Raw genomic sequence first — 26,862 nt, forward strand, 5'->3', positions numbered from 1 at the left:
TCTAACAAATAAGTAAATAAAATCTTTTAAAAATATGTGACATAGTATTAATAGCTCTTTTAAAATTTTTAGACAGGGAGAGACAGAGTGTGTAGGGTGGAGAGGGGCAGAGGGAGAGGGTGGGAGGGAGGGAATGTCAAGCAGACTCTTCACTGAGCACGCGGAGCCTGATGTGTGGCTCAATCTCATGACCCTCAGGTCATGACTTGAGCCAAAATCAAGAATCTTATACTTAACTGACTGGGCCACCCAGGTGCTCCTATGCAGCTCTTAAAAAGAATAAAGCAGTGTTGTTACACAATGAATGCCAAGGTCATATTGATCACATATAATTATGATGTATGTGGCTGCAAATAACAGAATACTCTTCTATTGCAGCTTCAACAAACCAGTGTTAATGTAGTGCATATCGTAAGTAGTCCACGCACAGGTAGACCTGAAGTTTGTATGGGTAAGGTGTGCCATGCCCATACAGTGATGTATGCATCATGCGTACATCATGCAGACTTTTTTTTTTTTTTAAGATTTTATTTATTTATTTGACAGACAGAGATCACAAGTAGGCAGAGAGGCAGGCATAGAGAGAGAGAGAGGGAAGCAGGCTTCCTGCGGAGCAGAGAGCCCGATGCAGGGCTCGATCCCAGGACCCTGAGATCATGACCCGAGCCGAAGGCAGCAGCCCAAACCACTGAGCCACCCAGGCGCCCCAATGCAGACTTTTTTTAATGCAAAAAATTTTTCTTACTGTGAATCATATATAAAAAGTGCATAAAACATAAATGTCCAATTTAGTAAATTACTGTAAGATGAATGTCTATGTGACTGCTACCTAAGTTAAGAAAGAGAAAGTTGGCCGCCACTGTCGCGCTGCAGCCCAGCCATTGTCGCTGTCGCACCTCGTCGCAGCCCGGGTTCTTGTGTCTGGCGGTGAATTAAACAGCCACCATGTCGAGCAAAAAGGCAAAGACCAAGACCACCAAGAAGCGCCCCCAGTGCGCAACATCCAACGTATTCGCCATGTTTGACCAGTCACAGATTCAAGAGTTCAAAGAGGCCTTCAACATGATTGATCAGAACAGAGATGGTTTCGTTGACAAGGAGGATTTGCATGATATGCTTGCTTCTCCAGGGAAGAATCCAACTGATGCATACCTTGAGGCCATGATGAATGAGGCTCTAGGGCCCATAAATTTACCATGTTCCTCATGATGTTTGGTGAGAAGTTAAATGGCACAGATCCAGAAGATGTCATCAGAAACACTTTTCCATGCTTTGATGAAGAAGCAACTGGCACCATTCAGGAAGATTACCTGAGAGAGCTGCTGACAACCATGGGAGATCGGTTTACAGACGAGGAGGTGGATGAGCTGTACAGAGAAGCGCCTATCGACAAAAAGGGAAATTTCTATTATATCGAATTCACGCGCATCCTTAAACATGGAGCAAAAGACAAAGATTATTGAAAGAACTTTAGCTAAAACCTTCCAATTGCTTTGTCTTACTTCATTTTATTTCCTAGACACTTTCCCCCACTCTCATAGAGACCTGTTGCATGCAACTTAGTTTCACGGCTTGGCCTCTTTTTTTGATGTATTTATTCTAGACCTTTCTGCCACTTAGCACTTGTATAATCAAACTGCAAATGGGGTTGAGGTTGTAAATTGTGCTGAAAAAGAGATTGCGAATAAAAATCAACAAATGTGAAAGCCCAGGAAAATATATCCGGTATTTCTGGTTTAGCTGGATTTTTACATTTTTATATAATAAAAACATTATTTTGAAAAAAAAAAAAAAGAAAGAGAAAGTTGCCAACATCCCAGAAACTCCCCCCTGTGCTCTTTTACTCCGTGTGCTGGAAGGTCCCAGGTAGGTGTGCATCACAATGTGCATACACATTGTGCATACACAATGTGCATACACAGCAAGGCCCGTGAAAGGAACACCAGTCCAGCCAGCACTAAGCTGGCCCTCCCTGGCCAGTTGCACATAGCCATGAGGTTGTGGCCCAGTCCGTCAGAGATGTGAAAAGTCAAGGAATAGGGGGCATATAGGAGGCTCAGGTCATGATCTCTTGAACCTGAAGTCAGCTTCTCTGCTCAGGAGGGAGCCTGCATCTCCCTCTCCTCCCCACTCCTGCTCTCTCTCACTATCTCTGTTTCTCTCAAATAAATAAATAAAATCTTAAGAAAAAAAGTCAAGGAATAGGACACAGGAATAAAATAATTATCTTTAGTGCAGGTGCCCTCAACACTGGGCCTAGCCTTGGTGGACCTGGTTGGGGACACCTCATCTGTACCAAGGATGGCAAAGCAGATGGATGGGAACAAGGACTATGGTGTTTCTGAGAATGAGCAGAGGGATCTTGGAGGTGGGCTGTAGGCTGAGGGCTGAATATCTCATCTTCTCTACCTATGTGTGATCCACTTGCTGCTCTGGTCCACCTGCTTGTGGTAGTGGCAGAACTCTAGCCTGGACAGGACCAGGAAATAAGATGGTCAATAGGATGACCACATAGGCCGTGAAGAAGTAGCTGAAGTCACCGTCTGCTGCTGCTGTGCCGTTGGAGATGCACTGGTCATGGACAAGAAGGAGATGATCATCAGGCTCTGGCTTCTTAAAAGAAACATGTAGTTGGCAGTCAGGATACCAACCAAGGAGAATGGGCTGTTCTGCAAAGTGGCACTGAATGAGTTGGAGGGCATTACCTTGATTGTGGTGGTGATGGAGAATGGCTTGGTCTCCAGGTGAAATTTTTAATATTTTATTTACTTTTTTGAGAGAGAGAGAGCAGTCACAAGTAGGCAGAGAGAGAGGGGGAAGCAGGCTCCCTGATGAGCAGAGAGCCCGATGTGGGGCTCCATCCCAGGACCCTGAGCTCATGACCTGAGCTGAAGGAAGAGGCTTAACCCACTGAGCCACCCAGGTGCCCCTCTCTCATTTTTATTCTATCATTTCATACTTTGATTTTTGGATATTAAACCAAACTTTCATTTTTTTAAGGTTATCAGCATTTATTTATTTTTGCTTCTTATGTTCTTTTTTTTTTTTTTAAGATTTTATTTATTTATTTTTCAGAGGGAGAGCGAGAGCAAGCACAGGCAGACAGAGTGGAAGGCAGAGTCAGAGGGAGAAGCAGACTCCCCGTGGAGCAAGGAGCCCGATGTGGGACTCAATCCCAGGACGCTGGGATCATGACCTGAGCCGAAGGCAGCTGCTTAACCAACTGAGCCACCCAGGCATCCCATGCTTCTTATGTTCTTATTTTTATTTTTTATATGTTAGTCACCACACAGTACATCATTTTTTTATGTACATTTTTTTGATATAGTGCTCCATGCCAAACTTTTATTATTGGGAAAAAGCCTATTTGATCATGGTGTATAATTCTTTTTATATGTTGGTTGCTTTTGTTTGCTAATACGTTGCAGAGAACACTTTCAGCCATATTCATAAAATATAGTGGTCTGTAGTTTTCTTCTCTTCTGATGTATTTGTCTAATTTTGTTGTTAGGGTAACCCTGGCTTCATAAAATGGGTTGCAACGTGTTCCTTCCTCTTCCATTTTTGAGATGAGTTTGTGAAAAATCAGTATTAATTCTTCTTTAGTGTTTGGTAGAATTCACCAGTGAAGTCTTCTCCCCTGGGCTTTTCATTATGGGTAGTTTTTCAAGTCCAATTTAAAAACTTATATAGGTCTATTCAGATTGTCTATTTCACCTTTTTTTTTTTAAAGTTTTTATTTATTTTAGAGAGAGCGAGCATGTGTGCACCATTGAGGGGAGGAGAAGAGGAAGGGTGAGAATCTTAATCGGCCTCCATGTGGACCCAGTGCAGAGCCTGATGTAGGGCTCCATCTCATGACCCTGATATTATGGCCTGAGACTATACCAAGAGTTGGAGGCTCAATCAACTGAACCACTGAAGCACTCCTGGATTCCCTGGATTGTCTATGTCATCTTGAGTCAGTTTTAGTAATTTGTGTCTTTTTGAGGAATTTATTTATTTTATCTAGGTTATATATTTTGTTTGTATAGAAATAGTTATATTATTCCTTTATAATCCTTTCTTATTTCTGTGAGGAAAATAGTAATGCCCCCTCCAGGTCTTAACTGAATACCAGGTACCATGTGCAAACTGAGAAATGCTGCCGTACCCCTCCTGAAGGAAAACCCTCTGACTGGGAGCTGGATGGAGAGGGTGCTCTTTGTTCTTGGCTGGCTGCAGTGGCCTGGTGTTGGGTCTCTGCCTTGCTGATGGTGGTGGGAGGTAGCAGTCTTGGTTCAACTACCTCAGACTCTTGCTTTCCTTACTGAGTTTTCATAGATTTTGTTGAGTAGGTATTTTTTTCATTTGTCCTTTGCCTTTGTGGCCATTTGCAGAGGCTTTAAATAGTTGTGTTTTTATAGTCTTCACCAGTTTTACGACAGAGGTCAGTGGAGCTCTTCATGTCATGCTGGGAGTCAGTCCTACACCCATGGTTTTCATTTTTGAAGACTATTTTGTTCATATGAATTTCTGGTTGACAGTGTTTTTCTTTTTAGCCTTTTGAGGGAGTCCCACTGCTTCCTGGCCTCCATGGTTTCGGATGAGAAGTCTGCTGTCTAGCTTATCAAGGAGTCCTTGTACATGGTAGGTCATCTCTCTCTTGCTGCTTTCAAGATTCTCTTTTTGTGTTTACCTTTTGTCTGCTTGATTATGATGTGTTTAGGTGTGGATTGTTTTGAATTTGTCCTGTTCTAATACTTTGCTTTAGTTTTTTCAATATATTGAAAATAACTGATTCACAGTCTATGTCTAGTAAGTCAAATGTTTGATTCCCTTAGCTACAGTTTCTCTTTATTACGCTCCCATGTACAGATAATACTTTCTTATTTCTTTGCCTGCCTCATAGCCTCATAATGTTTCTGGAAAACTGGACATTTGAAGAAATCTAATGTGACAACTCTGGAGTTCAGATCCCTTCCTCCCAGGAGTTGGTTTTGCTGTTTGTTGTTGTAGTTGCAGTTTGTTTGGTGACTTTTATGAATTAAATCTGTGAAGTCTGTGTTTTTTGTCATGTGTGGCCAGTGAAGTTTCTTTCTCTCTCTCTTTTAAAAGATTTTATTTATTTATATGGCAGAGACAGGGATCACAAGTAGGCAGAGAGGCAGGCAGAGAGTCTCTCTCTCTTTTTTAAAAGATCTTATTTATTTGAAGAGAGAGACACAGCAGGAGAGAGAACACGAGCAAGGGGAGTGGGAGGGGGAGAAGCAGGCTTCCCGCCCAGCAGGGAGCCTGATGCAGGACTCAATCCCAGGACCCAGGGATCATGACCCGACTGGAAGGCAGATACCCAGTGACTGAGCCACCTAGGTGACCCGTGGCCAGTGAAGTTTCTGATCAGTTAGCGTACTGGTTAACTAATGATTAAATAGAGATTTCATTATGGGGTGCCTGGGTGGCTCATTGGGTTAAAGCCTCTGCCTTTGGCTCAGGTCATGATCCCAGTGTCCTGGGATCGAGCCCCGCATCAGGCTCTCTGCTCAGCAGGGAGTCTGCTTCCTCCTCTCTGCCTGCCTCTCTGCCTACTTGTAATCGCTGTCTGTCAAATAAATAAATAAAATCTTTAAAAAAAAATAAATAGAGATTTCATTAAATACATGGAATGATTACATCTCCAACCTATGTGGAGAGGCTCTGTGTACATGTCAGATGCACCTTCAGTGCTCATGAAAGCAGTTTGTAAGTTCCCCTTATCCTTCACTTACTGTTTCCACAAAGCCTCATGAGCAGCCAGAAGTGAGAACTTAGAGTCTCCTTAGGTGATTTTGTAAGATCCTACATGTGTAGGTGGCCTTCTAGATTCCAAGAAGATGGGACATCTCATTCCTCAATTTCAAAACATTGATTTTGACTATTTTTTCCAGAGTCCTCATTGTATTTATGAAGGAGACGGATTTTAACGGTCCTTACTTTGCCATTCCTCCTGATGTTGTTTCATCCATGTAGTATTTGCAAATACTTTACTTGCAAATACTTTACTTTTCACCTCTTGATAGATGACCACATAGGATGTTTTCAATTTTTGTCATTATGAACAAAGCTCTATGAATATTTTTGTCTATGTATCTGGGGCACATGTGCTCACATTTCTCTAGCATATATATCTGGAAGTGGAATTGCTAGACCATTTGGTATGCATATCTTTAGTAGATGATACCAAACTGTCATTCTTTTTTTTTTTTTTAAGATTTTATTTATGTATTTGAGAGAGAGAGACAGTGAGAGAGAGCATGAGAGAAGCAGACTCCCCATGGAGTTGGGAGCCCGATGTACTCCCTGTGGAGCTGGGAGCCCAATGCAGGACTTCATCCTGGTACTCCGGGATCATGAACTGAGCTGAAGGCAGTTGCTTAACCAACTGAGCCATCCAGGTGCCCCCAAACTGTTATTCTTTTTATATTTTTTTAAGATTTTATTTATTAATTTGACAGACAGAGATCACAAGTAGGCAGAGAGGCAGGCAGAGAGAGAGGGGGAAGAAGACCCCCTGCCGAAGAGAGAGCTCAATGAGGGGCTCGATCCCAGGACCCCGGGATCATGACCCAAGCCAAAGGTAGAGGCTTTAACCCACTGAGCCACCCAGGTGCCTGAAACTGTTATTCTTAAGTGGTTATACCAAATGATAGCAGGAAATGAGAGTTCCCCTTGATCCACATATTCACCAACAGTTGGTATTGTAAGATTGAAAATTTTGCCAATTGGTTAGTGTATAGTGGCATCTTCTTGTGGTTTTAATATGCATTTCCCTAATTATTAATTATATTGCATGCTTTTCATCCTTATGGCCATTTGAATAATTCTTCTGGAAATGCCTGGTGAAATTCTTCTGTTTGTTTTTCTACAGTGTTGTCTTTTTCTCGTTAATTTGTATTTTTTGTATATATTTTGGGTATAGATCCTCTGTCTGTTCTATGTGTCCCAATGACCTCCAACTCTGTGTTTCATTTAATAACATCTTTTGAGGGGACGCCTGGGTGGCTCAGTTGGTTAAGCAGCTGCCTTCGGCTCAGGTCATGATCCCAGCGTCCTGGGATCGAGTCCCGCATCGGGCTCCTTGCTCAGCAGGGAGCCTGCTTCTCCCTCTGCCTACCATTCTGTCCGCCTGTACTCGCTCTCTCTCCCTCTCTCTCTCTGACAAATAAATAAATAAAATCTTAAAAAAAAAATAACATCTTTTGAAAAATCTTTTATTTATTTGTTTGTTTTAAGATTTTATTTTCTTGGGCACCTGGGTGGCTCAGTGGGTTAAGCGGCTGCCTTCAGCTCAGGTCATGATCTCAGGGTCCTGGGATCGAGTCCCACATCGGGCTCTCTGCTCAGCAGGGAGCCTGCTTCCTCCTCTCTCTCTCTGCCTGCCTCTCTGCCTACTTGTAATCTCTCTCTGTCAAATAAATAAAATCTTTAAAAAAAAGAGATTTTCTTTTCTTTTTTTTTTTAAGACTTTATTTATTTATTTGACAGACAGAGATCACAAGTAGGCAGAGAAGCAGGCGTGGGGGGTGGGGGAAGCAGGCTCTCCGCCAAACAGAGAGCCCGATGTGGGGCTTAATCCCAAGACCCTGAGACCATGACCCAAGCCGAAGGCAGAGTCTTTAACCCACTGAACCACCCAGGCACCCCTAAGATTTTATTTTTAAGTAATCTCTATACCCAATGTGGGGCTCAAACTCATAACCCTGAGATCAGGAGTCACATGTTCTTCTAACTGAGCCAGCCAGGTGCCCCGAAAAATCTTTTATTTTTAATTTGAGTTTGGGATTTGCAGAGAGTTGGGAAAATAGTAGAGAGTGTCCCTGTCTGATCTCAGACTGTGCATGACTGCTCATTTGCCCCTCTCACCTTCACCCAGCTTTTCCTTGTGTGACCCTCTGTGTAATAATAGAATGTGAGTGGGCATCATTTTTTGTGACTATCCCCATGGTAAGTGGTTTAGGCCCTGTGGGTCATCCAGTCTCTGCTGCAACTACACAACCTTGCTTTGTAGTGTGAAAGTGGTCATAAATCATATGTGAATGAATGGGTGTGACTGTGTTCCAGTAAAATTTCATTTACAGAAACAGGTGGTTGGCCTGCGGGCCATAGTTTTCAGACTATGGAAAGGAACATGCTCTCCTCCTCCCCCTCTTCTCTTCCCCTTAGGTAGAATGTAGATACTGGGAGGAGGCAGGGGCAACCATCTTGGTTCATGAAATGGAAGCCATGTGGTAAGGATGGGTGAGTAATCTTATTGAAGGAAGCTGTGTTCCTGGGTTCCATAAGATTATTACATGAGAAATAAACATTCTTCTTTTTAAACTCATTGTTTGAGAATTTTTTAACAGCAGTCTGTACTGCATACTACTATGCTGTGCTCAGTTTGAGTGGGTTTCTATCTCTTGCTACTAAAAGAGTTTTGACTAATACAAATGACAACAGGAATTTGGGGTCTAAAGAAAGGAATTGTTTTGTACATTCTTCTGTGGGTATGATATGTTCAGTGTTGGATTTTGTTTTCTATGATATCTGGACATTTCTGTCTTTCCAAAACAGGGGAATACTAGGGAAAGTTCACCATTCTGCTAATGTGCAGAGTGGTATTTCTCAGAGTCACTTGACTGAATGGAAACACTTTTCTGTACTTTTTTACTGAGCATCTGCAACACCCCAGGCACTCTGGGAGTCTTCATGTGGAAGGATGAATTACAGCTTGGTGTTTCCTTTTCCTTTAAAGAAAGGCAGGTATACAGACCACCTACTAGGGGACACAGAGGTAAGAGGGATTAATTGTGTGTGTGCATAGGAAAGATTCATGAATTGTTCTCAGATTGTTTAATTTTATTTATTTTTAAAGATTTTATTTATTTGAGTGAGAGAGAGAAAGAGAGAGTGCACTAGCAGAGGGAAGGGGCACAGAGACAAGCAGACTCCCCACTGAGCGAGGAACCCCATGTTGCCCCATCTCAAGGTTTTGAGATTGTGACCTTAGGCAAAGGCAAAGGCTTTACCAAATGAGCCGCTGAGGTGCCCCTCTCAGATGATTTGAAACCTACTTCCAGAAGTAAGCAAAGGGAACAGTGAAAGAGTTTGGGGCTTTTAGTTAGAAGGAATAGAATGGGTAAAGCCATCAAAATTTCGATGTATAGGCCACAAACACAGGTATGCAAGTTATATAAACATATTTATTTGTATATCACATCTTTCTTTCTTTCTTTTTTTTTTTAAGATTTTATTTATTTATTTGACAGAGATCACAAGTAGGCAGAGAGGCAGGTAGAGAGAGAGGGGGAAGCAGGCTCCCTGCTGAGCAGAGAGCCAGATGCGGGGCTCCATCCCAGGACTCTGGCATCATGACCTGAGCCAAAGGCAGAGGCTTTAACCCACTGAGCCACCCAGGTGCCCCTCACATCTTTATTTCTATTTCCAGTTCCCTTCTCCTCTGGATGGTGAAAAGTTAATGGAGGAGCAGAAGCAGCCAACATGGAGAAGTTTGGGACTAGAGAAAGGTTGAGGCCAACTCTTCAGGATGGCCGGTGGAGAAGAATTATTTCAGCAGGTATCAGGTGTAGTTGCTGCATTAAAGATTCAAGTTTTTGGTAGAGAGAGCCTGGTCTAACACTGGGTCTTGTTCCCTCCCTGACACCAGTGGTGTTTAGTGCACTTTGACTATTTCCCAACTGGAACTAAAGAAAATTCCTTAAAAGAATTGCAGAGTTATGTGGCACAGACTGCTCATTATCTACCCAACTTCCCTTATTCTTCCTAAACAACACTATGTTCTCTGCTATGTTCAGATGGGTTGGGTGGCAATGGAACCCAAAGCTCAACAAATGCTTCTTGAGGGAGTGAATGAATGAATGAATGAGTGAAGAGAATGTCAGTGGCCTCAATGTTTACAGAGCACTTTGGGGCAGTATTTTCTTTCTTTCCTTTTTAAACATTTTTTATTTTTTTAAGATTATATTTATTTATTGACAGAGATCCCAAGTAGGCAGAGGAGGGGTGGAGAAGCAGGCTCCTTGCTGAGCAGAGAGCCCAATGCAGAGCTCGATCCCGGGACCCTGAGATCATGACCTGAGCCAAAGGCAGAGGCTTAACCCACTGAGCCACCCAGGAGCCCCTCTTTTTTAAATTAATATATAATGTATTATTTGCTCCAGGCGTAGAGGCCTGTGAATCATCAGGCTTACACATTTCACAGCATTCACCGTAGCAAATACTCTCCCCAATGTCCATAACCCAGTCACCCTAACCCTATCCTCCCACCTCAGTTTGTTTCGTGAGATTAAGAGTCTCTGATGGTTTGTCTCCTTCCCGATCACATCTTGTTTCAGTTTTTTCCTTTCCCTACCACCCTGTCTCTCAAAGTCTTTATATCAGAGAGATCATATGATAATTGTGTTTCTCTGATTGACCTATTTCACTCAGCATAATACCCTCTAGTTCCATCCATGTCGTTGCAAATGGCAAGATTTCAGGGTTTTTTGATGGCTGCATAGTATTCCATTGTATATATATACCACACCTTTATCCATTCATCTGTTGATGAACATCTAGGCTCTTTCCATAGTTTGGATATTGTGGACATTGCTGCTATAAACATTTGGGTATACGTGCCTCTTCAGATAACTACATTTGTATCTTTAGGGAAAATAGAGTGATTTCTGGGTCATAGGGTAGCTCTATTTTCAACTTTTTGAGGAACCTCCATACTGTTTTTCCAGAATGGCTGCACCAGCTTACATTCCCACCAACAGTGTGGGAGGGTTCCCCTTTCTCTGCATCCTTGCCAGCATCTGTCATTTCCTGACTCATTAATTTTAGCCATTCTGACTGGTGTGGGGTGGTATCTCACTGTGCTTTTTATTTGTATTTCCCTGATTCCAAGTGATGTTGAACACTTTTTCATGTGTCTATTGTGCATTCGGATGTCTTCTTTGCAGAAATGTCTGTTCATGTCTTCTGCCCATTTCTTCATTGTATTATTTGTTCCTTGGGTGTTGAGTTTGATGAGTTTTTATTGATTTTGGATACTGGCCCTTTATCTGATATGTCATTTGCAAATATCTTCTCCCATTCTGTCAGTTGTCTTTTGGTTTTGTTGACTGTTTCCTTTGCTGTGCAAAAGCTTTTGATCTTGATGAAGTCCCAATAGTTCATTTTTGCCCTTGCTTCCCTTGCTTTTGGTGATATTTCTAGAAAGAAGTTGCTGCAGCTGAGGTCAAAGGGGTTGCTGTCTATGTTCTCTTCTAGGATTTTGATGGATTCCTGTCTCACATTGAGGTCTTTCATCTATTTGGAGTCTATTTTTGCATGTGGTGTAAGGAAATGGTCCAGTTTCATTCTTCTGCATGTGGCTGTCCCATTTTCCCAGCACCATTTGTTGAAGAGACTGTCTTTTTTCCACTGGACATTCTTTCCTGCTTTGTCAGAGATCAGTTGACCATAGAGTTGAAGGTCCATTTCTGGGCTCTCTATTCTGTTCCATGAATCTATGTGTCTGTTTTTGTGCCACTACCATACTGTCTTCATGATTACAGCTTTGTAACAGAGCTTGAAGTCTAAAGTTGTGATGCTGCCAACTTTGTTTTTCTTTTTCAACATTCCTTTGGCTATTCAGGGTCTTTTCTGGTTCCATATAAAATTTAGGATTATTTGTTCCATTTCTTTGAAAAAAATTGATGGTATTTTGATAGGGATTGCATTAAATATGTAGATTGCTTTATGTAGCATAGACATTTTCACAATATTTGTTCTTCTGATCTGTGAGCATAGAACATTTTTCCATTTCTTTGTGTCTTCCTTAATTTCTTACTCAATTTCACGAGTTCTTTGTAGTTTTGAGTACAGATTCTTTGCCTCTTTGGTTAGGTTTATTCCTAGGTATCTATGGTTTTGGGTGCTATTGTAAATGGGATCAACTCCTTAATTTGGGGGCAGTATTTCCTAAAATTTAAAAAAATACTGTTCACTCAGTATTGACATTGTTAGGGGACAGATGCAGTTCATACTCTCCTTTTGTGACTGTCTTTGCAAGGAGACCAAAGAAATGGGAGGAGTAGTTGCCTCCTGGGAGTGTGACTAGATTTTTAGAGAACAGTAGATGAAGACTGACTTGCCACTGTATACTCTTTTTTTTTTTTTTTAAAGATTTTATTTATTTATTTGACAAAGAGAGAGATCACAAGTAGTCAGAGAGGCAGGCAGAGAGAGAGAGAGGGGAAGCAGGCTTCCTGCTGAACAGAGAGCCTGATGCGGGACTTGATTCCAGGACCCTGTGATCATGACCTGAGGCTAAGGCAGAGGCTTAACCCACTGAGCCACCCAGTTGTCCCTCCACTGTATACTCTTTGCAGTCGCCCACCTCCAAAATGGTCCCCAACTATCTCTGCCTCCTGGTACTTAACAGTGTACTGGGGTTGGGCTGCCACCAACAGAATATGGCAGAAATCATGGTATGTCATTTCTGAGATTTCATATGATGAGAGAAAAAAAACTCTCTAAAGGCCTGATATATAAGGGAAGCCATCTTAGATTTCTTTCTAAGTCAGCATGACTATATAAATTTCGTTTAAACCAAAGGCCTGATTTATGTCCCACCAAGCATACATTGTGTACCTGAGTAGCCTAAAGGAATACCATCTGGTCCTTAATATATGGATCAGTGCTCCAACTCCCTGCATTCCTTGATGTTAAAAGTTGTGATTCTTGCCTCTATGCTAATCTATAATCTTTTGATCATTTATGAGATCAAAAAAGTATATAACCCTATGAAAACTGCTCATTCTCTGGGACATTTTCTTTCTGTGAAGAGCATGTTTCCTGGGCAGCTATCCTAACTTGGGCTTGAATAAAGCTCTCGTACTTTTAAAAATTCTAAAAGGTTTGCTCATTGTGCATTAGCACAATTGCAGAAGACCCTCTGGCTTCTGTTTTGGTTGCTGTCTCTTCCCAATACCTCCTGCCAGTAGCCACTTGAGTGAGCTGTCAGCTGGGCTTCAGTCCCTGAAGCCTTGACTGGGGCTAGAGGATCTGCTCTAAGTTCACTAAGTGGTTTTTGGTAAGAGGAATGAGAGAGAGGGAGGGAAAAAGAAACTGTGATCAAGGCAGAACTTAACCAGGGAAAATGGGAGTTCTGAAATTCCAGGATGATCCAGGGATATAGTTGTTCTATTGTCACTTGGTGGAAAACAATCAAATTGGTTCATCACTTGGAACCTCGTGGGTCCTCCTAGATTTGCAACAGACAGCTGCCAAATCAACTTCCCTGTATTGTATTTTAATAATGACTGTGTTAAAATGTTTAACCCTATCCATTATGCCATTTTTGATGGGGTGTAACAAGATCAACTTCCTAGTTTGAGATCTGCTCTTTGATAGGTGTGACTTTGGATAAGATACCCTCTCTGGACCTGTATATCATGTCTCTGAAGTAAGGTTTAGATTGTTCTCTAATGTCTCCTAATGTCTATATGAGTCTGGGAATTTATTCAAGGGTGTGGGGGTAGTAGAAAGAGGTCCAACTCAGAGTCCGTCCAGGTTTCTAAACCACCGGATATTTACTGGATTTGCTATTTGAGTTTAATCATCTATAAAACAGGTATAGTAATATTTATAATGAAAAGCCCATGTATTCATTCAATCAGTGTTGATACCTTGGGATTCTGGGCTGAACAATCAAATTCCTGTCCTCAGAGAGATTACCTTCTGTAATAGTTTCTTTTTTTTTTAATATAAGTTTTATTTATTTATTTGATAGAGAGAGGGAGATCACAAGTAGGCAGAGAGGCAGGCGGGGATGTGTGTGTGTGTGTGTGTGTGTGTGTGTGTGTGTGTGTGTGTGTAAGCAGGCCCCCTGCTGAGCAGAGAGCCCGATTGGGGCCTGCATCCTAGGACTCTGAGATCATGACCTGAGCTGTAGGCAGAGGCTTAACCACTGAGCCACCCAGGCGGCCTGTAATAGTTTCTTATTGCTGCTGTAACAATTTACCACAAACTTAGTAGCTTAAAACGATACAAATTTATTATCTCTACAGTTCTGGAGGACAGAAGTCTGAAACGGTTCTCACGGTGAAATCAAGGAGCCTCTGGTTTGTCTGATGTTTCTTGTGGTTGCGTTGACGTTATACTGTGCATTTTTAGCAATTTTGTGACAATACCACAGAAGTGAGGTGGACTTCTGGGTGTATCAGATCAGTGGGTACACGATGTCGTTCTGTCTTATAATTGGTGAACTTAACCTTAATCGTTTGGTTAAGGTAGTGGTTGCTAGGATTCTCCATGGTAAACTTATTATTTCTTTTTTTCTAATTACTAAATATTTTAGGAGAGATACTTTGAGACTGTGCAGATAGGCTTTCTTTGCTTAAACTTTTGCCTAGGCTTTTATTTTCTCGGTTTGAAGTATATTTTACTGTCTCAAGTAATAGAAAGCCATTGTTACCTTCAGGTGAGCCCATTGGCAAGGGTAAAGGAGCGTATAGTCGGGCGCCCCGCGGGCAGCCCGTTGCCCTGGAGATTGGGGTCCTTCCTCTGTGGGCGCCGCCATCTTGTGGCGCCAGCCCGGGCCCAATGAGCGCCTGCACAGTGGCCGGAGGCGGGGCGGCGGCAGCGCTCGGCGCGGCTTGCGGCTCAACTCGTCCCGGTCATGGAGGCGCCCACCGTCCGCCTGCTTCTGCTCTTAATGCTCGGGGCCTGGAGCCCGGCGCCGAGCAGCGCCTCCCCGGAGGCACCGCTGCTGGTCAACGAGGACGTGAAGCGCACGGTGGACCTCAGCAGCCACCTGGCCAAGGTGACGGCCGAGGTGGTCCTGGCGCACCCGGGCGGCGGCTCCACGTCCCGCGCAGTCTCCTTCCTCCTGGCCCTGGAGCCCGAGCTCGAGGCCCGGCTGGCGCACCTCGGCGTGCAGGTGAGTGCGGGCGAGCGGCGGAGGTCGGCGCACGCCGGCCCGGCCGCCTTGGCGGACACGTCAGCGTAAGCCTGCTGGAGCCAGGCCGCCGCCCACGTGGGCCGCCGTCCGATCGCGGCCCCCGGCTCCCCCGAAGGGACCCCTTCTGGGCGGGCGGGCAGTACCCGCGCTGGCCTCGCGCGGAGGATCCCCCGTTGCCCGCCCTGCCCGAGGAGAACAGCGGAGTGGCCGCCTCTGCGAAGGGCCTAGCGGGGCGTAGGGGTGCACCGAACTTTGATTTCCCACGACTTGATGCAGGAGCCCAACCGGAGGACGAAGAAATGAGCCCAAATGAGTATCTACATTCCCGTAATTCAGTGTCTGGCCCATAGTTGGTGCTTCTTTCTAGCCGTTTTCCAGTAAAATCAGAAATGTAACGTTGTGTATTTTCCAGTTTGTAATTTGAAACCGTTGCTAATGACGCTTTTAAAATTTTGTTCCTCTCCTTAAAGAAGTCATGTCGGTAATAAAACTACTCTCTTCAACTGTACAGAAAGGTCAGGCCGGAATCACTCCCTTCCCCCTACCGGTTCTCGTTCTTGCACTTCAGCAGTATATGGCTTGGAAGTTTGCTTTATGTACTTCCCCAGCATTTCAGTGAATGCTTTTACATCTCAAGGAAAGAAAATGTTGGTCTACATATTCATAGGTTTGCTTTTTATTACTATTTTCATTAAGTAATGTTCATTAAGTGATTACCCAATTATTTGTTGAGAGGAGAATAGTCATTACAGTGTCCTATTTCTTCTAAGTACATCTTGCTCTTTGACTGAATCTGGAGCTATAAAGCTGGGTTTATAGGGATTCATACTTCTGAAAGGATTCCTCTTCCTTTTTGTGCCTTGTCTGTGATGGAATGTACAGTTTTATAAACTTCATTTGAGGGGTGCCTGGGTGGCTCAGTGGGTTAAAGCCTCTGCCTGGGATTGAGCCCCACATTGGGCTCTCTGCTCCAGAGGGAGCCTGCTTCCTCCTCTCTTTCTCTGCCTGCCTCTCTGCCTACTTGTGATTTCTGTCAGATAAATAAATAAAATCTTAAACAACTTTATTTAAATGTGTGCTGCCTCCTTTGATTGTCTTGATGTTAAATCCCATTCTTTTATAAAAACTAGTTCTGGGAGGCACCTGGGTGACTTAGTTGGTTAAGCACCTGCCTTTGGCTCAGGTCATGATCCCAGAGTCCAGGTCAAGCAGAGAGCCTGCTTCTCTCTCTCCTTCTGTCTGCTGTTCCCCTTGCTTGTGCTCTCTCTGTCCCTCTATGTTAAATAAATAAAATTTAAAAAAAAGAAAAACAATAAAAAACTAGTATGATGTATTGAAGTTGCCACAGTTTAACAAGACACCTGCAGAAGCTATTTGCCATCATACTGGAGAAAGGCAGATTACTGCAGACAGGTCCCATTCACAATCTACTTTGTGTAGAGTGTTGTGGTAGGTGTTTTAAGTACATTCTCTTTAACACTCATGTTGGCCCTTTGAGGTGTAGGCTTACTGCAGGTGAGGAGTGCAGTCGAGGAGTTAAGTTGTGTAAACCCCATGTTAGCTCTTAGAGCGATGAGTGAATCGGGACTTAGGTTAGTTTCAGACTTTGTGTGCTCTTTCACTGACCCCATTGTGTCTTCTGGTGTAGGTGGCTCTGAGGTATGGTTGTATTGGGCTGTAAGACCTGTAGCCACATCACCAGATTTGTTCAAAATCATTTGTTAATTTTATAGCCCCACTATAAATGGATATATGTACTCCTTCACACCCCTGTCTCAATGGGAATTGTAACTGGATGTTAGACTTAGCAAAGAGGGTGTGTCCAAGTCAACAATTGACTTGGAGACCTTGATAGGAGGCCTTGATAAGGTTGCTAGAAGTTTTTTTTTTTTTTTTTTTTTTTAGATTTTTTAAAAAAAAATTTATTCATTTGACAGAGAACACAAGTAGACTGAGAGGCAGACAGAAAGAGAGAAAGGAAAGCAGGCTCCCCGCTGAGCAGAGAGCCCCATGCGGGGCTCGATCCCAGGACCCTGAAATCATGACCTGAGCTGAAGGCAGAGTCCCTAACCCACTGAGCCACCCAGGTGTCCCAAGTTTTTTCAATGGATTTCTCTTCAACCTTCCGTGTAGAATTTTAGGAACTGGTTAGAAGGGACAATGGTGATGTCTTAAAAAAAATTTCTTTTTTTTATTGGTAAGATTTTTATTTAGGGGTGCTTGGGTGGCTCAGTTGTTAAGCGTCTGTCTTGGCTCAGGTCATGATTCCAGGGTCCTGGGATCAAACCCCGCATCGGGCTCCCTGCTTGGCAGGAACCCTGCTTTCCCACTCGCCCTGCTGTTGTGCTCCCTCTCTTACTGTCTCTCTCTTTGAAATAAATTAAAAAATTCTCTCTCTCTCTGTCTTTTTTTTTAGATTTTATTTATTTATTTGACAGGTCACAAGTAGGCAGAGAGGCAGGCAGAGAGAGAGAGGGGGCAGCAGGCTCCCTGCTGAACAGAGAGCCTGATGGGGGGCTGGATCCCAGGACCCTGAGATCATGACCTGTGCGAAGGCAGAGGCTTAACCCACTGAGCCACCCAAATGACCCTAAACAAATTCTTTTTGAGATTTTATTGATTTATTTGACAGAAGAGACAGCGAGAGAGGGAACACAAGCAGTGTGAGTAGGAGAGGGGGAAAGAGGCTTCCCGTGGAGCAGGGAGCCCAATGTGGGGCTCAATCTCAGGGTTCTGGGATCATGATCTGAGCCGAAGGCTGATGCTTAACAACCGAGCCACCCAGGCACCCCTAAAATTTTTTTAAAAAGAATTTTATTTATTTAAGAGAGAGAGAGACATAGGGAGGGAGGGAGTGCAAGTGGGAGTGGGGAGCAGAGGGAGAGAGACAAGTAGACTCCTTGCTGAGTGCAGAGCCCAATGGTGGGACTCAGTCCCACGATCCTGAGATTATGACCTGAGCCAAAACCAAGAGAAACCAAGGCTTGGATGCTTAACTGACTGAGCCAGCCAGGTACCCCTAAACACTTTTTAAGGATTTTATTTTTAAGTCTTTTCTATGCCCAATGTGGGGCTCAAACTTCCGCAGAAGAGTCACATGTTTCAGCCAGGCACCCACTTCGTGGCATTTTAAAATAAAAACAGCTTCTTCCTCATTATAGTTCTTTGTGCCCTCTTGGGAACAAGTGCTTCAGCCCTACTAGAGTTTGGGCTGGCCAAGAGATCAACAGTGTGTATTAGGTTTTCCTTAGTGTGCTCCACTGTCTCATGATTCAGGGTGTCTGCTCTTTCTCAGCAGAGATACTGCTGGAGTTAACATTCTTTTTCTGGTTACACCTCCTTTTGCAGTGAAGGATGAACATGAGGGAGTGTGACAAGCAGTGGCTGTTGGACTTACCCACTGTTAGCTTACATGCAGGTAGAATCATTTTTGGCCACATGTGAGACTTTTTTACTACTGTAGTAAATAATATATATTTTCTATGCAAATGTGTGTTTGAATGTAAATGGAGATGAAAAATGTCACCTTCATATTGGGAAATGTAAAGTGTAATTTTTATTTATATTTGTGTATTTGGTCATTCAGGAAAATATGTATTTATAGAGTTTACTGTACAACTTAGATAAAAAATAAGTCTTTGACTATGTTCTTATGTTTCATATGGAAAAAAATTGTTACCAGAGTTGTCTTTAAAGTGTTCTTGTAGTTTGAATACTTTACTATGGTTATTCTAAGGCAGTTGGTTAACTGTTGACTCAAATTTAGAGGCTAAAAAACAATAAAAAGAATAGCCTCTTTTGTCCTGTTATAGGTGAAGGGAGAAGATGAGGAAGAGAACAATTTGGAAGTACGAGAAACCAAAATTAAGGGTAAAAGGTAAGCAACCAAATAGTCAGATTATCTATATATCCTGCCTCTTCTTGTTATAGGTTATCCTATTTTTTTTTTTTTTAAAGATTTTATTTATTTATTTGACAGAGATCACAAGTAGGCATAGAGGCAGGCAGAGAGAGAGATAGGAGGAAGCAGGTTCCCTGCTGAGCAGAGCACCCGATGTGGGACTCGATCCCAGGACCCTGAGATCATGACCTGAGCCGAAGGCAGTGGCTTAACCCACTGAGCCACCCAGGCACCCAATAGGTTATCCTATTGGTTGGAATCATAAGGTAGGAAAGTTGCTGAGGAAGTACCTGGTGTTCTAGAGGCTGTTTCAATTAATATAGTGTGTGGTAAGTAAGCAACAGGCTGTAATGTATTCTGGACCCAGTTACGTCTTTTCTGATTACTAATGCTGAAATTGCCCCTCACGGTGGCAGTTTGTTTTACAGGAAGGTAGCTACTTTCCATACCAGGTCAGGTCTGCTAATATACGTGAGGACAGGGATCCCCAAACAGTGGATGGGAGAACCAGATGGTATGTGAGAACTGCAAGCTGTTTGCCTCAGTAGATCGCCTCCCATCTGTTGTTGGCTGCCATCCTCTTTCCTAATAGAGGACAACTTGACTCCTCTTATCTCCTCTTGAGCCTTCAGGGCATTGAACGTGAGACTTCTCGGAGGGAGCAAGGCTGAGCTCTCTGAAGGCTGGGGTTGGACTTGTTCTCTGCTTTAACCTCAGCACCTAGCACGGGGCCTGGCACTTACTAGTTACTCTAAAACACTTTGTTAAGGATATTTTCCAAAACGCATAAAAAGCAGGAAGAACCGAATAAAGAATCCCCATATATCTCAACACCCAGCTTCAGCAGTTATCAGTATTTTGCTTGGTATTTATTAGGCATTGAACTATTTGTTCAGTGATTGATGTGGGAGGAAGAAATGTTTTTAGCCTCAGTGATTTTTTTTTTTTAAAGATTTTCTTTATTCATTTGACAGAAAAACAGTGAGAGAGGGAACACAAGCAGTGGGAACAGGAGAGGGAGAAGCAGGCTTCCTGTCGAGCAGGGAGCCTGATGTGAAGCTCGATCTTAGGACCCTGGGATCATGACCTGAGCCGAAGGCAGACGCTTAAGGACTGAGCCACCCAGGCACCCCTATTCTCAGTGCTTCTAAACTGGAGGAGGAAGCAGTTGTGTCCTGCCCCATCCAGGACATTTGGCAATGTCTGGAGACGTTTTTAGTGACAGCTGAGGGGTGCTGCTGGCATCTCGTGGGTTGAGGCCAGGGATGCTCCTGAACATGTTGCAATGCCCAGGACAGGTCCCTTCTCCCAGCACACAAGTAGCCACTCACGAATGTGAACAGTGCCAAGGTTAAAAAATCCTATTTGCTGTGGAAGACTGCATTAGCTTATGCTGCAGTTTGTCATAAAAAGAAATAAAATATTTGATTCCTGACCAGCAAACCTTTGAGCCTTACAGCTCTTGGTTCCCACATGATTCAGAAAGCAGGTCTCCCTGCTTGGCAGAGTTTGTTTTTGTTTGATTTGGTTTGTTTGGCAAAGTTACAAGAATTTTTTTCTCATTGGTTCTGAATTTTTTAAAAACGGAGAATATGACATAGTAACTATTGTTTTCTTACGCATATGCCCATTTATACATAATTTTACATAAGTGTATAAATGGGATAATGTTAAATTTATTGACCTGCCTGTATAAAGCTTAATGGCAATATTAAACTTGCCGTTTATCCTGCAACCCTAACATGACAATGTTCTGATCCATGAAAAAAAAAATGTGCTCCTTAGACACTAGTATAGTCAGCTCTGTGTTGACTGCCTAGCCTTTCATCAGTCAGAAGCCTTCATTAGCTGCTGCTTCTGAGTTCCAATGAGAATTGATATTTATTTTCCTTTTTTTTTTTTTTAAGATTTATTTGCTATAGAGAGAGTGAGTTCGGGCTAGTGAGAAGGGATGGGGAGGGCAGAGGGAGGGGAAGAGAGACTCTCAAGCAGACTCCCTGCTGAGCACAGAGCCTGACAGCAGGCTCTGTCTTATGATCTCTTATCCTGAGATCATGACCTGACCTGAAACCAAGAGTCTGACACTCAGCCAGCTGGGCCACCCAAGCACCACTGTATTCTTGTTATTATAAACAACTGTGAAATGTATACCCAGACATTTGTCTTAAAAGACTTAAATTAATGGGTTAAAGTTGATCTCTTAAAGGTAGCTGCATTTGTCTTGGGTACAAAATGTTGCCATGACTTTGAGCTGCTACTTCTGTTTTTGTTTCCCTTCATTTCTTAATTTTCTTGCCTCGTTCTTCCTCTAGTGGGAGATTCTTCACAGTTAAGCTCCCAGTTGCTCTTGATCCTGGGGCCAAGGTTTCAGTCATCGTGGAAACAGTCTATACCCACGTGCTTCAGCCGTATCCAACCCAGATCACCCAGTCAGAGAAACAGTTTGTCGTGTTTGAGGGGAACCATTATTTCTACTCTCCCTATCCAACGAAGACACAGACGATGCGTGTGAAGCTTGCTTCCCGAAATGTAGAGAGCTACACCAAGTTGGGGAACCCCACGCGTTCCGAGGACCTCCTGGATTATGGACCTTTCAGAGACATCCCTGCTTATAGTCAGGTAGGCGCGTGTGGAGTCCACTCTGTCCCTGCCTACTTGAGAGAATGTCTCCTGGAGTGATCGCTAGTGCATGAGCTTGGCGCTGTGAGATGGGTGTAAATCTGAAGTCTTTTTTTAAAAAAATTTATTTATTTGTTTGACAGACAGATTACAAGTAGGCAGAGAGGCAGGCAGAGAGAGAGAGAGAGAGAGAGAGGAGGAAGCAGGCTCCCGGCTGAGCAGGGAGCCCGATGTGGGGCTCAATCCCAGGACCCTGGGACCATGACCTGAGCCGAAGGCAGAGGCTTTAACCCACTGAGCCACCCAGGTGCCCCTGAAGTCGTTTTTAAAGATCGTCCCAAAGATTTTCACCTGTTGTGAAATGATGCCATGTGGGTCACTGTTCTCATTTTGGGAGTACAGCTTGAGGCTGGGGGGTGTAGGAAGATTTTTAAGAAGGGCTCGAATAAGGAAAAACATGGCAGTTCATGAACCTCTCATAAACTTCATGACTTGGATTTTTTAAGCAAGGACACATGAGCTGAGTTGAATGACTGCATCAGCACTTAGGACCTGTGGAAGCCTGACAGTTGCCAGTGACAGTGATAACTAGAGATTGCTGAGGTCTCTGAGGGAGCCCACAAACAGCAGTCATCTTCCCCCCATTTCCAACTTCTGTGTACACTGAGAAACAAAAGTATTGAGGTAGGTAGTAAGTGGCAAAATATGTAGCTTTATAACAGGTAAAGACTAGGTTGAAGGATGCTGCCACTGCAGAGCTACAGAGGCATCAAATGCAAGGGCCGGGGAGGAGAAGAGGATTAGGGAAGGGAAGAACAACTTACTGACTCACCATCTTTATTTCCTAGGCTCTGTAGATAGTGTATTAAATAAGATCATTCATTTCATTGAATCAGAGTTAAAAATGTAGTTAAAAATTTTTTTTTTATTCTCTAGCTATAGACGAGGAAAGAATCAGTGAAACTAAATTACTAGATTACAAATAAATTAGCTTCCAGGGAAGATGGGCAAGTTGTATGTAGCACAATTCTAGCAAATATACTCACATTAAAAAAGAATAATAAAAAAGTAGCATTTGGAGGGTTGAAGTCAGGGTTGGGGGAAGAGGGAACAGGCATTGTGGCCGGAGGCCCCAAGATGGGAGACCAGGTGCTGTGCTGACGGGGATGGCTGCTGGGGTGATAAAGCGGGCTGCCTCATTGAGCCTAGGAGTTGGGCCTTAAACAGAGAGGGAGCAATCAAGGCTTTAAAAAGACTGTTGTTATGGAAAAGTTCAAACATATACAGAAGTATAGAGAATGGTGCAGTAACTTCCCATACACTTATCACTTCGACTCTGTGGGTATCAAAATCAAAATATTACTACACTTAACAGCACTCTTTTTTTTTTCCTCTGCTGTAATATTTTTTTTTTTTTTTTAAAGATTTTATTTATTTATTTGACAGAGGGAGATCACAAGTAGGCAGAGAGGCAGGCAGAGAGAAAGAGAGGGAAGCAGGCTCCCTGCTGAGCAGAGAGCCCGATGCGGGACTCGATCCCAGGACCCTGGGATCATGACCTGAGCCGAAGGCAGCGGCTTAACCCACTGAGCCACCCAGGCGCCCTCCTCTGCTGTAATATTTTAAAGCAAATCTTAGGAATCATGCCTTTTTAGCCTACGAACTTGATTATCATCTCTGAAATACATGGATATTTAAGACCTGTGCATGCATTTCTGTGTTTAGAATGTATGTCACTGAGGATGTACAGTCACAATAGTTCCAGTGCCACTTGAAATAATTGTTTCTGTTTTCTCAGTCTCTCAGATGTTAGTTTCACATCTGTTCATTTTGGGTCGTTTTCTGCTGTTTAAGAATCTTTTTTTTTTTTTTTTCTTTTTATAAGATTTTATTTATTTATTTGACAGAGAGAAATCACAAGTAGACGGAGAGGCAGGCAGAGAGAGAGGAAGGGAAGCAGGCTCCCTGCTGAGCAGAGAGCCCGATGCGGGACTCGATCCCAGGACCCTGAGATCATGACCTGAGCCGAAGGCAGCGGCTTAACCCACTGAGCCACCCAGGCGCCCCAAGAATCTTTTTTTTTTTTTTTTAAGATTTTATTTATTTATTTGAGAGAGCATGAGAGGGGATGACAGAGGGAGAAGCAGACTCCCCATGGAGCTGGGAGTCCGATGTGGGACTCGATCCCAGGACTTCGGGATCATGACCTGAGCTGAAGGCAGTCGCTCAACCAACTGAGCCACTCAGGCACCCAAGAATCTTTTTTTAAATCTTTTTTTTTTTTTTTTTTAAGATTTTATTTATTTATTTGACAGAGAGAGATCACAAGTAGGCAGAGAGGCAGGCAGAGAGAGAGGGGAAAGCAGGCTCCCTGCTGAGCAGAGAGCCCGATGTGGGGCTCGATCCCAGGACCCTGGGATCACGACCCGAGCCGAAAGCAGAGGCCTTAACCCACTGAGCCACCCAGGCGTCCCAAGAATCTTTTTAATTGATACGATTTTTTGAAATGAAAACAACCAAAATTATGTAACAAGGTATATTCACAGAACTGTTGCTTCCATTTCTCCCTTCTGTCTGTTCTTGGTGACCATTTATATTAGCTTTTGGTTTATCTTTCTTTTTTTTTTTTTTTTTTTTTTTAATATTTTATTTATTTATTGAACAGAGAGAGAGACAGAGATCACAAGTAGGCAGAGAGGCAGGCAGAGAGAGAGAGGAGGAAGCAGGCTCCCCGCTGAGCAGAGAGCCCGATGTGGGACTCGATCCCAGGACCCTGAGATCATGACCTGAGCCGAAGGCAGCGGCTTAACCCACTGAGCCACCCAGGCGCCCCTTGGTTTATCTTTCTAATTTTTTTCTATAAATATACGCAGATTATAGTAAATTTATATTCCCCCCCCTTCTCAAAAAGTAGCACCCTATGTGTACTGTGGACTCACAGGATGGCTGAGTCACCCTGTGGACAGGTTTTTGCTGGGAGAAGTGAGAGTGGCTCTCTGCGATTCCTGATGTCACCTTGTGGTGCGGAGAGCTTTTGGGGCGCATGCCTCTGTGGAGCTGAGGGACTGGCTGGTCTGAGTTGTGTTACTTTTCTTTTCTTTTTCTTAAAGATTTTATTTATTTATTTGTCAGTGAGAGAGAGACAGCACAAGCAGGGAGAGACGCAGGCAGAGGGAAAAGCAGGCTCCTCGCTGAGCACGGAGCCCGATGTGGGGCTCCATCCCAGGACCTTGGGATCATGACCTGAGCCGAAGGCAGCCGCTTAACTAACTGAGCCACCCAGGTGTCCCATGAGTTGTGTTTCTTCTAAATGCTTATTTTTTTTTTTTTCCTCATTTAAAACTGAGTGATTCAGTTTATGTTGGGGGCAAGGATTTGTTAGTCTCTTTTGTAGGCTTCTAAATTTTGAATATTTTGGATTTTGGACTTTCTCCATTTTAAATAAATAAAATGCTCATGAGAGACTATTTGGCAAATACAGAGGGAAATTTGATGCCAGTTGACATCCACTTTTGACATAATAGTACGTGAGTCATTTCTTTCTAAGCATAGGGGCCTTTTTTTTTTTTTTTTTTTTTTAAAGGTTTTATTTATTTATTTGACAGAGAGATTACAAGTAGGCAGAGAGGCAGGCAGAGAGAGAGAGAGTGGAGGAAGCAGGCTCCCTGCTGAGCAGAGAGCCCGATGCGGGACTCGATCCCGGGACCTCGAGATCATGACCTGAGCTGAAGGCAGCGGCTTAACCCACTGAGCCACCCAGGCGCCGCATAGGGGCCTTTTAATGTGGAAATCATATCATGTATAAAATATTACATGATGCTTTTGCCGCTTAGACAAACATTTCTAAACATTTTACATTACTTTTGTAAGCCATTTTTTTAAAAAAGATTTTATTTGTTTATTTGTCAGAGAGAAAGATCACAAGCAGGCAGAGAGGCAGGCAGGGAGAGGGGGAAACAGGCTCCCTACTGAGCAGAGAGCCCAATGCAGGGCTCGATCCCAGAACCCTGAGATCATGACCCGAGCCGAAGGCAGAGGCTTAATCCACGGAGCCACCCAGGCACCCCTGTAAACCATTGTTAATAGCCACTTAAGATCCTGTAATTTGATGTCTTCTAACTTATTTGCTAAGTTTCCTATGTTGGACAGTTAGCTTTTTACCTATAACACTATAGTGGTCTTCTCTTCACATATAATTTTTTATATACACTCAGGGTGGATTTTCTTTTTTTTTTGAAATTAAGTTTAGACTCAAATTCCAGTTAGTTAACATATGGTGTAATACTAGTTTCAGGTGTACAATATAGTGATTTTCAACACTTCCATACATCACCCAGTGCTCGTCACAGTAAGTGCCCTCCTTAATCCTCATCACCTATGTCACCCATCCCCCCACCCACCTCCCTCTAGTAGCCATCAGTTTGTTCCGTTTGTTCTCTGTAGTTGAGTGATTCTTTTTTTTTTTAAAGATTTTATTTATTTATTTGACAGACAGAGATCACAAATAGGCAGAGAGGCAGGCAGAGAGAGAGGAAGCAGGCTCCCCGCTGAGCAGAGATCCCGACGCGGGACTCGATCCCAGGACCCTGAGATCATGACCCGAGCTGAAGGCAGAGGCTCAACCCGCTTAGCCACCCAGGTGCCCCTGTAGTTGAGTGATTCTTAATATTTCTCTTTATACACACACACACGTATTCCGTTTGTTTCTTAGATTCCATATATGAGTGAAATCATATGGAATTTGTTTTTGTCTGACTGATTTCGCTTATCGTTATACTGTCTAACTCCATCCGTGTTACTGCAAGTATGAAGATTTTAATGGTGGAATAATATTCCATTGTGTTTGTGTGCGTGTGTGCATTTTTATCCGTTCTTTATCCATTCATCAGTCAGTGGGCACTTGCGCTGCTTCCGTATCTTGGATAGTGTAAATAATGCTGCTATAAACATAGGGATGCAGGTATGTCTTTCAATTAGTGTTTTTGTGTTTTTTGTGTAAATACCCAGAAATGCCATTGCTGGATCATAAAGTAGTTGTATTTTTAAGTTCTTGAGGAACCTCTGTGCTGGTTTCCACAGTGGCTGCACCAGTTTGCATTCCCAGTGCATTGAGGGTTCTTTTTTCTCCACATCCTCATCAGTACCTGGTGTTTCTTGTGTTATTGATTTTAGCTGTTCTGACAGGTGTGAGTTAGTATCTCATTGCGGTTTTGATTTGCATTTTCTTGATGATAAGTGATGATGAGCATCTTTTCATGTGTCTCTTGGTCATGAGAGAGATTTTCTGAAGTAAAAGTTTTCAAATCAAGGCATATGAACCTTTAAAAAATTTCTTGATGAGGGGTCACCTGGGTGGCTCAGTTGTTTGAGCATCAGATTCTTGGTTTTGGCTAAG

General features: G+C 43.2%; 1 protein-coding gene and 1 pseudogene across 1 annotated transcript in view; both read left to right on the forward strand.

Moving 5' to 3' along the window:
* Nucleotides 1–253: 253 nt before the first annotated feature.
* LOC131825803 (myosin regulatory light chain 12B-like) lies at nt 254–1,719 on the forward strand (annotated as a pseudogene).
* A 12,880-nt stretch (nt 1,720–14,599) lies between these two features.
* The window catches only part of RPN1 (ribophorin I), a 29,416-nt gene continuing 17,153 nt past the window's right edge, over nt 14,600–26,862 (forward strand). The window contains exons 1-3 of the mRNA XM_059161899.1: nt 14,600–14,926; nt 18,760–18,824; nt 21,161–21,467. Of these exons, the coding sequence (XP_059017882.1) occupies nt 14,666–14,926; nt 18,760–18,824; nt 21,161–21,467 (633 nt within the window). The 5' untranslated portion in view covers nt 14,600–14,665. The remainder of the gene's footprint in view (nt 14,927–18,759; nt 18,825–21,160; nt 21,468–26,862) is intronic.

The sequence above is a fragment of the Mustela lutreola genome, chromosome 2 (assembly GCF_030435805.1).
Source record: "Mustela lutreola isolate mMusLut2 chromosome 2, mMusLut2.pri, whole genome shotgun sequence".
In the NCBI taxonomy this organism is placed as follows: domain Eukaryota; kingdom Metazoa; phylum Chordata; class Mammalia; order Carnivora; family Mustelidae; genus Mustela; species Mustela lutreola.